The sequence below is a fragment of the Poecilia formosa genome, unplaced genomic scaffold (genome assembly GCF_000485575.1).
Source record: "Poecilia formosa unplaced genomic scaffold, Poecilia_formosa-5.1.2 Scaffold132, whole genome shotgun sequence".
Lineage (NCBI taxonomy): Eukaryota > Metazoa > Chordata > Actinopteri > Cyprinodontiformes > Poeciliidae > Poecilia > Poecilia formosa.
Window position 1 is genome coordinate 296088 of NW_006800071.1, and position 10739 is coordinate 306826.

General features: G+C 36.5%; 1 protein-coding gene across 4 annotated transcripts; it reads left to right on the forward strand.

Annotated features, from left to right (window-relative positions):
- The first annotated feature begins 853 nt into the window (after nt 1–853).
- On the forward strand, nt 854–9807 carry znf330 (zinc finger protein 330). Of its 4 annotated transcripts, none has more exons than XR_476949.2 (11): nt 854–960; nt 1157–1294; nt 1383–1402; nt 1490–1560; nt 1886–1962; nt 2918–3044; nt 3127–3231; nt 3380–3426; nt 5968–6085; nt 8061–8575; nt 9170–9807. XR_476949.2 is itself a non-coding variant. In XM_007561970.2 (11 exons), the coding sequence occupies exons 2-10, from the start codon at nt 1175–1177 to the stop codon at nt 8327–8329; spliced, it is 954 nt and encodes a 317-aa protein (XP_007562032.1). In that variant the 5' UTR covers nt 854–960; nt 1157–1174; the 3' UTR covers nt 8330; nt 9170–9807. The 4 variants fall into 4 exon arrangements, 3 of the variants coding, with proteins under 3 accessions (XP_007562032.1, XP_007562031.1, XP_007562029.1); XM_007561970.2 differs by having other exon boundaries at nt 8061–8330; XM_007561969.2 differs by having other exon boundaries at nt 8061–8330; nt 8488–9806.
- The last annotated feature ends 932 nt before the right edge of the window (nt 9808–10739 follow it).

Here is a 10739-nt window from a genome sequence, read left to right on the forward strand (position 1 = left end):
ACGTGACCTAGCCATACACAAGGCGCATCTGACGCTCAAAATCACGTGGAAGAAATAAATATGTTCAGTTGTTACGATCAAACTAGACACAGAAGCATCGAATTGTAAATATTAGCTTTTCTTTATGGAACCTGATTTATGACCGACTTTGAAAAAATAAAATACATTTTAAAAACAAAAGGTATACATAAACAAATTATTTATTTTTTAAATTATGTTAGAATTATTATGTTTAATAACGGACTTGTGCTATAGTAATGTAGGACCTTCCCTTATATTTTTTAGAAAATATTGGCATTATGAGTAAGGAATTATTTTTATTGCTCTTTATATAATAATATAGCAAAACCCCCTCCATATATTTTTTTTATTATTTCCCTTAATCTTAAAGTAAACGTAAAATAAATGTGCTGTTTTACCCAGTATGATGACTTTTCCTAAATTCTACAATTTTCTTTCAATATGATAATACTGACGAGAATTGATTTCTTCATCCCATCACTTCTTTTTGACATACAGCTTAACTATGCTTTTAACGTCACGTTTGCTCATTTTTACATCCATATTTACTTTTTTTTGCAACATTTTTGGCAAATTTGTCAGCTAGTTTTTTCCTTTCTGTGTGCAGGAGCCACAATAATTGAACCTCTACTGACCAAATTATTTCTATCAAAATTTCCTGTCTTGAGTATAAATCTAAACATATTAAAATCTTCTTATTCTTCCTGTACCCAACCCAATGGCATCAACATTGCTGTCAATTATTTTATTTGTCATAACATTTTAACGATTTAAGTGATGTAAGATTCAGTCCACACTCCATTCCTGCTGATGGTGGTAAGGCACCAAGAGAAATAGAGGAGAAGTGACTGCTGTTCCACTTGCGGAACCCAAATCACTGCATTATGTTTCACCGGACACCTTTTTCAGACGGACTTAACGCTAGCTTCGCTGGGTGAGGTAAAGAAAATTTAAAGTTATTTCTTATATCTGAAATGATATTTTCATTAATTATTCAGGAGTCAGTTAGTGTTTGTATGCTACCATTAATTAAAATAAAACCTAAAATAAATGAGCACAAAGTGGATGCCATTAGTTTTCTACTTCTGTTTTTAAAAGCTAAGATCACCATGAACTTTTCCCTTTCCTGCTACAGCTATTATTGATTCCAGAGATGCCCAAAAAGAAAACCGGAGCCAGGAAAAAGGCGGAGAACCGCAAAGAGCGAGAGAAACAGATCCGAGCCAACAGGGAGCATGTGGAAGTGGCCAAACACCCCTGCAACGTGAACATGGTCAGTAGTCACTACCGCTGCTACTGCTTTGGCTAACAGTGCAAACACTGCAGCGTGCTAATCCTCTCTGTTTATTTGGTTTTTACAGGAATGTGACAAATGTCAGAGGTAAGTCTGTATTTTAAGAAGATGAAACAGATTCAGAAGAACTTTGATTTGAAGAGAAATAAACGTATTCCTGCTTATTTTTCTTAGGAAGCAGAAGAACAGGGCATTCTGCTACTTCTGTAACTCTGTGCAGAAGCTGCCTGTCTGCGCTCAGTGTGGTGAGTTTTTTTTCTCACTTTTCTTTAAATTAAACACCAAGCTAAAGACTGATTCCACCTAATTGTTCACTATCTCAAGCATTTTTAATTCATTTAAGAAAGTTACTCATGTAAGTATCTTCAAAAACGTGTGGACAAGAAAGCTTTCTAGTTGCAGTCAATCTTGCAATGAATCTGAAGATGCCTCTGACTGAAGAGTGTTGTTGTATGACTGTCTTATTAAATTACACACAATGGACTGTTTCAATTTTATTTATGATTATTGGAGTAAAATAATGTTATTGTTATAATAAATGTTGATTTATTTGTGGGGTTTTTTTTTTAGGTAAAACTAAGTGCATGAAGGCTTCTGATTGTGTTATCAAGCATCCAGGGATCCACAGCACAGGAATGGCCATGGTGGTGAGTTTATATCAAACCATAAGTAAATCTTGTTCTGATCTGGATCTGTTTTAGAAACTAGATGGTAACACTTACACTATCTGGTTAGATATACAGTTCTAGATATTTTCTGTGGTTAAATAAAATTAGTCGCTTTATTAAAGTAAATGCTTATATGAAACTACCTACTATTTTATCTGATGTATGTCATTCTTCTCTTTAAAATCTTGTAATTGATAATTTGTTTATTAGTTTCAGTGTTTTTAAAAAAGCCAGATTAAGTGCAGAACATAACTGTGTCATATTTTAATTGTAGGATTTTATTTATTAGGGAATAAAGTTGATATAGTCAGGAACAGGATGAATGAGCCTCAAGAGTTCAAAAGCCAAGAACATATTTCCACTAGGGGGCACCGATTTCAGTTTCAAGAAAATATTTTGATATCTTCCCAAAGAGACCAAGTTTTTGCATGTTCTCTAAAGGAGATGGGAGCAGTGATGAGGAAAAAAATAAATCACTTTTTCCTCAGAATTCAGACATTTTTTGTCAGAGTTCTGACTTTTTTTACAAGTATTATAGCTAGATAAACTGCTCTAGATGTGATGAGATCAAAGTCAGAGTTCTTTTATTCATTACTTTCTGGAGTCCTGGTCTTCTTCCATAAGAACAGCTGCTGATTTATTTTTGGTATTTTTTTTTGTCAGGCTGCTGGTTAACAGGCTGAAAGGGATTTTTATTTTTAGCTCCTATTTTAATTTTTTTTATATTGAGCTTCTTTTTTTATGTCGGCATTCAGCTTGAAAGGTTTCTTTTCGGCTCTTTAAGAAATGTTTTCAAAGAGCTTTTCGTTTATGCCTCAATCCTTCTTGAACTAATAATAATCTTGTTGAATGTGTTGCCAGTTTTTCTCCAGTTAACCAAGTTTAGATAATTTTTATCCTGTCCAGATATGTAAAACATGTTTTTATCCACAAGGGGGCAGTGTGTGACTTCTGTGAAGCCTGGGTCTGCCATGGTAGGAAATGTCTGAGCACCCACGCCTGCTCGTGTCCTCTGGCCGACGCTGACTGCATCGAGTGTGAGCGTGGAGTCTGGGATCATGGTAAGACACTCCCCTCTGCTTGTAAACAAATCCCATCGGCTCAAACACTGATAATCAACGGGATGCTCCATTTCCTTTGCAGGAGGTCGGATTTTCCGCTGTTCCTTCTGTCGGAATTTCTTATGTGAGGATGATCAATTTGAGCACCAGGCCAGCTGTCAAGTCCTGCAGGCAGAAACCTTTAAATGTGAGTCATGTGGATTTACGCGCCCATTCATGTGGTTAAAAGGAAAATAAATTGTGTCTTATTTGTTCTGCAGAGTAATACCTGGAGGAGATTTGTGCACTGAAGAGAAAGTGAATGCATTTTTATCCTTTCCTGTGTTTTATTTCAGGCGTTTCCTGTAACAGACTGGGACAACACTCGTGCCTGCGTTGTAAGGTGAGAATGTTCAGCTGGAAATTTTATCCATTCCATCAGCCTGCATCACACGAGAAAAGACCGGCCCTCAAAATTCCTTTAACTTATTCTGTGAGCTAAAATTAGACAAACGCAAGTACTTTTTGTTTTTGTTTGTACCATTTCAACAAATCTTGCAGGTATACTGAGGCTGAATAAATGAAACTAAAGATTAAGGCTTTCCCATCTGAGCAGCTGCGCGGAAACGCTCCGATCAGATAAAACTTGACTTGCCAGAAACTTGTTTGACCTCCTGCAGACAGGGTAGACTTTAAACTGAGCGGCTAAAAATAAGCACATGTTGTTATGCAAGCTCTACCTCAGGGTCAAGTTATCATCAAGTTATCATGGCGTTTAAAATGAAAACGCCATGATAACTTGGCGTTTTCCTTTTAATGAACACAGTTCATTAAAAGGAATGCTTTGAAAGCAAAACACTTAAAAGAAGTTGGGGGTCAGAGAGTGATGCATGATCATAAAAACAAATAACACTTGCAGCAGGTACTGTTGCAAAAGGTGTTTCTACATGATATTACCTCAGGAAGGCTGAGGTAATAGGCTATCTCATATGAATATGCACGCTTTGCATATTCTCAACTATGCACCACTCTGTTCTGACTTGTTGCACAAAGTCACAAAAACACATTGAAATGTTTTTTGTTTTTTTTTAGAGGGACAAAATGAGGAAAAGCTTATAAAAACTCTGCATCTTGATCCCAGTTGGTTATAGTTATTTAAAGCAATTTTTGTGTAAGTTAATATCTTTAGTTTCAAACAGGATCTAACTGCATTTCTACAGTTAGATAAAAAAAAAAGACATATAACCACGGTTAAGTTGAGTTAAGCTGACTCAGCATTCTTTAAGACGTTAGAGGTTTACATAAACGCTGTTACTGTGGCAGGGTTGCACAACAGCAGCATGAAAGGAAAACGTTAAGTTCAAAGGTTGCAAATTAAAAGGTAATTAAACATTTATAACAAGAAGAGTTGGAACAAGACCATTCTCTACTCCAGGGAACAGGAAGTCAGTGTGTCATCTGTCCCTAGATTCCCTTCTGAAGCCATTTCACAATTTGAAAATGTTAAGCAATTAGATCTGGCAACTACTCGCAGCTAAAGGAGAAGAAATGATTAACTGGACCTTTGATTTATTATTTACACTGCAAAACATGAAATTTTACCAAGCATTTTTAGCCAGTTTCATGTATGAATATCTTGGTATACTTGAAATAAGAGAAACACTTAACATGTGACTTCTCAGTGAAGATATAAGAGCCTGTTTTTAAGTAAATAATTCCTTAACAATGATTAAAAACTACTAAGTTTACTGTCAGATTTTTTTTCACTTGAAACAAGATATTTTTAGTGAAATAATCTGCTAGTGGAGCTGGTACTTTTTAATCTCTATCAAGGAATTATTGGGCGCCTTTATCCTGTTGAAAAGTTACTCGTCAGTTAGTTTTGTCTTCTTTTAAATGTACTAAATAATGTACTACAATATTTGCTAAACCAAAAATACTTGGTAGCATTTTGTGTTTTTGCGGTGTAGAAGTTTTGATCAGTGGAAATTTCCAGGATGTCGACTCTTGACATTTTAATATACTGTCGCCATGACAGAGTAGGAGAGAGGAAATCCAGTCCTGGAGGCTTCAGATCTGAAGAAGCTGTCGAGCGTAGTGGTATCTTGGCGGAGGCGGAACAGATCGTCCATCACGGAGAGCAGAGTCCTCACTGACTCTAGTGGACCTTGGCCGATAAGTGGGGTCCACTTAGAACTCAGTGTTTCAGCTGTTTTGCAGTTTTCTGGAAGTTTGTTCCATTGTGGTGCCTAGAAGCTTCTCCGTGTTTGTTTACTGGCAAAAATGTTTTCATATTTGCCAATAAGCAGAAAAATCTTCTGCAGGCCTTTTACCGCATCCTGTTATATTTTGCTCCAATGACCCAAACCCATTGAATTCAGGTGGTTGGTTTCATGCCTGCATAAAAAGCCGTTTCAACCTGTGATCATTCACTCAGTCGTTTGGTGTTCCTCAAGGCTGCATTCTCGGGCAACTTTTACTGTCTGTATTTACTCCTAGCTCAAACTGCGAAGTATTACACCTTCTGTTACTATTCATAAAAGCACATAAACTGCTGGTTCTTTTAAATGAGACCTTATTGCATCTTTGATTTGTTTTAAACTTAATGTCTTCAGTTTCTGGATATTCCCTCAGTTTTCTTGTTTTTTACAGTAGTACCATTATTTTTTCATGGTGTTTAAATTTGTGTATAAATGACTAGAAGTAAACTGTCTATTGATTCTTGACTACTTCCACTTCCTCATCTACTCAGCATGACTGGTTTTTCTATTCAAAGGGGTAAAAACAGAAATGACTTGACTCAAAGTGTTTATTATTTTAGTTCTGTCCTTGCAGTGTCGGTTTCCTTTGTTGTTCTGTCGCTTGAACATTTTCTTTCTTGAACACTTTCATGCATAGTTGAAAGGACAGTGAGTATTAAAAGTTTTCTTCTTCATATCTGCAGGCCTGTTACTGTGACGACCATGCCAAGAGTAAAGTGTTCAAACAGGAGAAAGGCAAGGCTCCACCTTGTCCGAAGTGCGGCCATGAGACCCAGGAGACAAAAGACCTCAGCATGTCCAGTGAGTTTCACACAACCGGAGCGCGTCTTGTCATTCCTGTAAATCTGCCAATTCAAGCAAGTTGCAGCAACCTCGTTTTCCTGCTTGAATGCTTTTGGAAAACGAAACAGAAAATATGCACTGATTACTTCTTGGCACAGGGGCTTATTTCCCATAAAATGTTTATAGAGACCTGGATACAAACAACTTACCCTGAATGCCCTTTTCTCTTTCTTCTCTTTTTTTGTTTGTTGAGGTTTACATATAAATGTCTGTAAAGTATTTTTCTTACTGCAGTGTAAGGGAAGTAAAAACCAACTGCTTCCCCTGAAATGTATATCCCTCTTCTGGCTCCTGAGAGATAAAAATGTCTGTTATTAAACACAGCAGTGGGCGGCTGTGGTAGTTTCTGAAAGCCAGATCCTTGAGTGAACACAACTTTTCTCCATATTTGATGGTAAACTGTAGCAGTTTTATTGTTGTTTGGGAACATTAATATAAAATCCGACCCGTAGTACTGACAGCTGAAGGGTCATAGGAACCCTGGGAGGTCCACCAGTGTAACATGGGAATAAAACGCTCTTTTAAAGATCATCCTTATTTACTTTACTTCTCAGCTCTCGCAAGTAATTAAAAAAAAGGATTTTAACTCCTTAAAGGGTCAGTATTATGTAAAATTGACTTTTTTTTAGCTTTACATCATTACCTCAACATGTAAAGCTAAAGAACAGCTTTAGCTTTACTTCAACAAAAACATACCAGGAGTGATTTTTTCATGTGTATTTAAGAAATCCTATCTCCATGGCAACCATTCAGCAGTTCACAGCACCTGGTTGGATTTAGCACCAACTTCGAGATGCAGCTCCTCCTCTGAGCTGCAGCTTCCAAGCTTTCAACTTCTGCCTCACTGAGCAGCCTTCCCCAACTCAGCTCCTTCAGACTAGCCAGCGGCAATTGGTAAATACTTGATGGAACTAAGCCTCATTATAGGAGCTACTTCTCAGTGAATCGCTGGTAATAATGTTGTTAAAGGGTTAATAGAGCAGCCATGTTGTGATGACTTCCTGCTGCTGTTTCAGAAAGAGCAGGTATTCTTAAAGAGACAGAGGCCCAATTTCAAGGCATCAAATTTTAAAGTCAAAAGTTTTGTAAGTCTTGTGTGTGTGTGTGTGTGTGTGTGTGTGTGTGTGTATGATGTGTGTGAAGGTAACATATTTACTTCATTGTGCTATAAAATTGCATTATGTGCTTTGGAAATACGTAATACTGCCCCTTTAAAGGGTTCTTGGGTATTGTTGGAGCCTTAGTGCCAAAAAAGGCTTATAAATAAATTTATTTAGGTGCCAAGTCATCAAAAACCATTATAATTTTAGATTTTTTTATATGTAAATATTGTTTTGTGAAAAACATGACATTTTGAATGGATTTCAATACAAAAAGTACTGAAGGGTCACAGATTGCTTTTTTTTAGATTGGGGAAAAATTATGACTTAAATGAATGAAAAAATTTTACTAATGTGTCAGTGCTGCCACATGTAAAATGTAAAATCCCCAAAATGATCCTACATATCCTTTATACAAACATCTGTCAATAGTTGTTTATTTCTCTGCTTTTTTTCCTCCTGCATGTAATTTTTATTGTTTAAATTCAAGATGTGGTTCCAAAGAGCAGGTCTGTTTTCCATAAACTGAGCCCAGTAAACATGTAAATACATGTCTTCTTAAAACTCCACATTTTCTCTTTTAGCCTCTTTATTGTTATTGCAAGCCATAAAACTTAATGCTCCAGAATGCCTGCTTTAAAATACACACGGTGAGAGGAGAATTCTTGAGTAAAAAACTGACAGTTGCCTTCAAACTATATACAGTCTTGTAAAAATTATTCGGATTCATGCACAGAATTAATTTGTGCAAGCTTGATTTTCATGCAAACATGCATGTCTGCAGCGGAGACGAGATCTGCTCTAAATCTGATTGGTTCGTTTGTTTTCCGCAGCTCGCACCTTGAAGTTTGGTCGGCAGGCCGGTGGCGACGACGACGAAGACGACTACGACGGCGCGTCCGGGTACGACGCCTACTGGAAGAACCTGGCAGCTGGAGGAAGCCGACAAGACGACTATGGAGATGATGATGATGAGGAGGAGGAGGAGGAAGAGGAGGATGACGGGTATGAGGAGGATGAGGAAGAGGATGAAGATGAAGAGGAGGATGAAACTGCTTCGGAGTCCCTGGCTGAGCTGAAGATAGATGGCACTGCAGCCTAAAGTAAGACTGAGGAGTTGATGGTCAGAGTGGATTTTAACTGAGTGAAAGTCACAGAGTTTGGCAGTTAGCATTCAAGCAGCCTGAGGTTCTTGTAATCTTTGGAAGTGGTTTATATGCATTCTTTTTTTTAAGCTTTTCACATGTTTTTTTTGTCCAGTCCTGGTATCAATATGGTATGATGAGGAAGAGGAGGACAAACGGAGAAAAACCATAAACTGTACCAGAAAGCCCAAGTTTACCCAGGAGTGAGTAAATAAATATCAAAAGGCAAAACTGATTATTAAAAGCTGCATTCTGCAGTTTGTTGACTAAGAACTATGAGATTCTCACAGTTAGACCAGGCTTAATAAAAGAACAATCTAAGAAAGGATATTTACAAATTAACACCTGTGTAAATAAATAAAACATGATTTTTTTCTTTAAAAAAATAGAAAAGCAAAAATCCTTCTTACAGCTGCTAAAATAATCTACGTTTAACTTGCTGCTGTTTTTCCCCATCTTGCGTAACAGGAGTATATTGTTAAATTATCAAGTTTGTTGGCAAAATGTAATAATATTTCAATCAAAGGCCAGGCAGTACTTGGCATCATGTGGGGGAGGGGCATTAGTACATTATTGTAAACTCCCATACATAACTTAACAGATTTCATTTGCATTGCATTAAAATAACTTTACAAAAGCATTTAATTGAAATTCAGGAGCAGGATTTTGTTTTGCAGTTTCTCTGTAAAACAAGATGAGTTTTAAATATCGTAAAAAGTCGTAATTTGTCAGATTATGACTTCTTAAAAAGGCATAAAGCGGCTTCCTCTGACACCTTCTTACTTTGTTTCTTCTAGGTGACACTCAACCATCGCACAAGGTGTTGCTGTTTTACTGTTACGACTTTTCTCGTTTAAAACATGTTTTGGTTTTAACAAAATATAAAACTTTACTTTTTTTATCTTGTTAAAATGTAAAACTCTCTTGTTTTAGCAAGAAATGCTCCTGAAATGAACACTTCTGTACTTTCATGTGTAAAAATTATATGATGGGAAATTTTTGTAGTTTTTAATCTGTGCCGGATCTCTGGATACATAGTTGTGGATTTTTTTTAAATGCTTGAGCATTAGCAAATAAAAACATAACTGCCATATGTAGAAACAACACTGGTTCTTCACATGAGATTTTTCTCGCAAAAAAGAGTTGTGGGTCATGTATACTGGATTGAAATCAGGAGAAAAGCAGTTAAAGTCTAAGGAAAATCCTCATAAAGGCTGATTGACCTGTTGATCAGAACCACTGTTGAAGATGAGAAAGTCTAGCTGTTAGAAAGCATAAAACATAAGAAAGGTTCTCTATTTGAAGCTCCTTGTTCATTCCAGCGCTCTCTGGTGACTTTTAGGAATGTTGTGAACCATTTTAAACTTCACCCTTCTGCAAGGAATTGAAGGAATAAAGTTTAGTATGAATCTAAATCAATAAAATTGTGACTGAACATTCTTTATTTTAATTCATTCTCTGAAATGTTTGGTTTTTAACAGGGTTGGGACTTCAATTTTGATGACTGAATTATGTAAATTTAACTCATTTAATTGGATATTTTTTTATTTATTTGCACGTTTCTGGTACACCCGTACATCTGACGCACAAATGCTTAATTGTTTTTTATTTAAAATGTGATTAATTGTAATTAATTAATAACAGCCCCTGCAATTTACTGGCTAAACATTTTAATTGAGTCGGAGCTTAAGTGGTTGGAGCTCCACTAGTAACATTATTCAGTTAGCTTACAATACTTGTATATGAATTCAAAATCTCTTGCTGTAATGAGAACCAGTGGGAAGATCTCATGACAAATGTTTCCACTATTGTGTGTCCAAGGTTTTTGGTGTGGTGTGTCTGTGGGAGTTTGATTTCATCATGTCTGTTTATTATGGGCTTCATTAGTGAAACCCCATAACAAGAGTTCACTTGTTTTTCCATCATTTTATAGCTAGCTGGATTTTCCCAACTAACAGGCCAGATGTCTGTCTCCTTTTGGTGTCACCCTTCATGTCTACTGTAACAGAGAATTTAACATGAGCATGACGTGCAGCCGGGCTGCCTCAGGACATTCAGTTCTTTTTGAAACAGCTTAAGGAACGCATACAGTTGATCCTACACATTTATTTTCCCACTGAAGTACTTTACCATGTGTTTTTATGATCTAACTTGCCAAGAGATTAGGAACTGCTATTTTTGTGTGTTTTTGTGACTTTTCTCAACAAGATTTAATTTTTCCTTCAAAGCCCCCATTGACTCTTTCCAATTTTGACAGAGTATGCATGCAGGATAATGGTAATAAGCGGTTTGACTACTCTAAGGGATGGATGAGGGCAATGTTTTTCTTGAATTAAGATTACCTGAAGACACAAAATAAAAAAACAC

Coding starts and splice junctions, on each gene's coding strand:
- znf330 (XM_007561970.2), top strand. CDS start 1,175: ATGCCCAAAAAGAAAACCGGAGCCAGGAAAAAGGCGGAGAACCGCAAA. Junction 1,295..1,382: donor ACCCCTGCAACGTGAACATG/GTCAGTAGTCAC, acceptor TGGTTTTTACAG/GAATGTGACAAATGTCAGAG. Junction 1,561..1,885: donor GCCTGTCTGCGCTCAGTGTG/GTGAGTTTTTTT, acceptor TTTTTTTTTTAG/GTAAAACTAAGTGCATGAAG.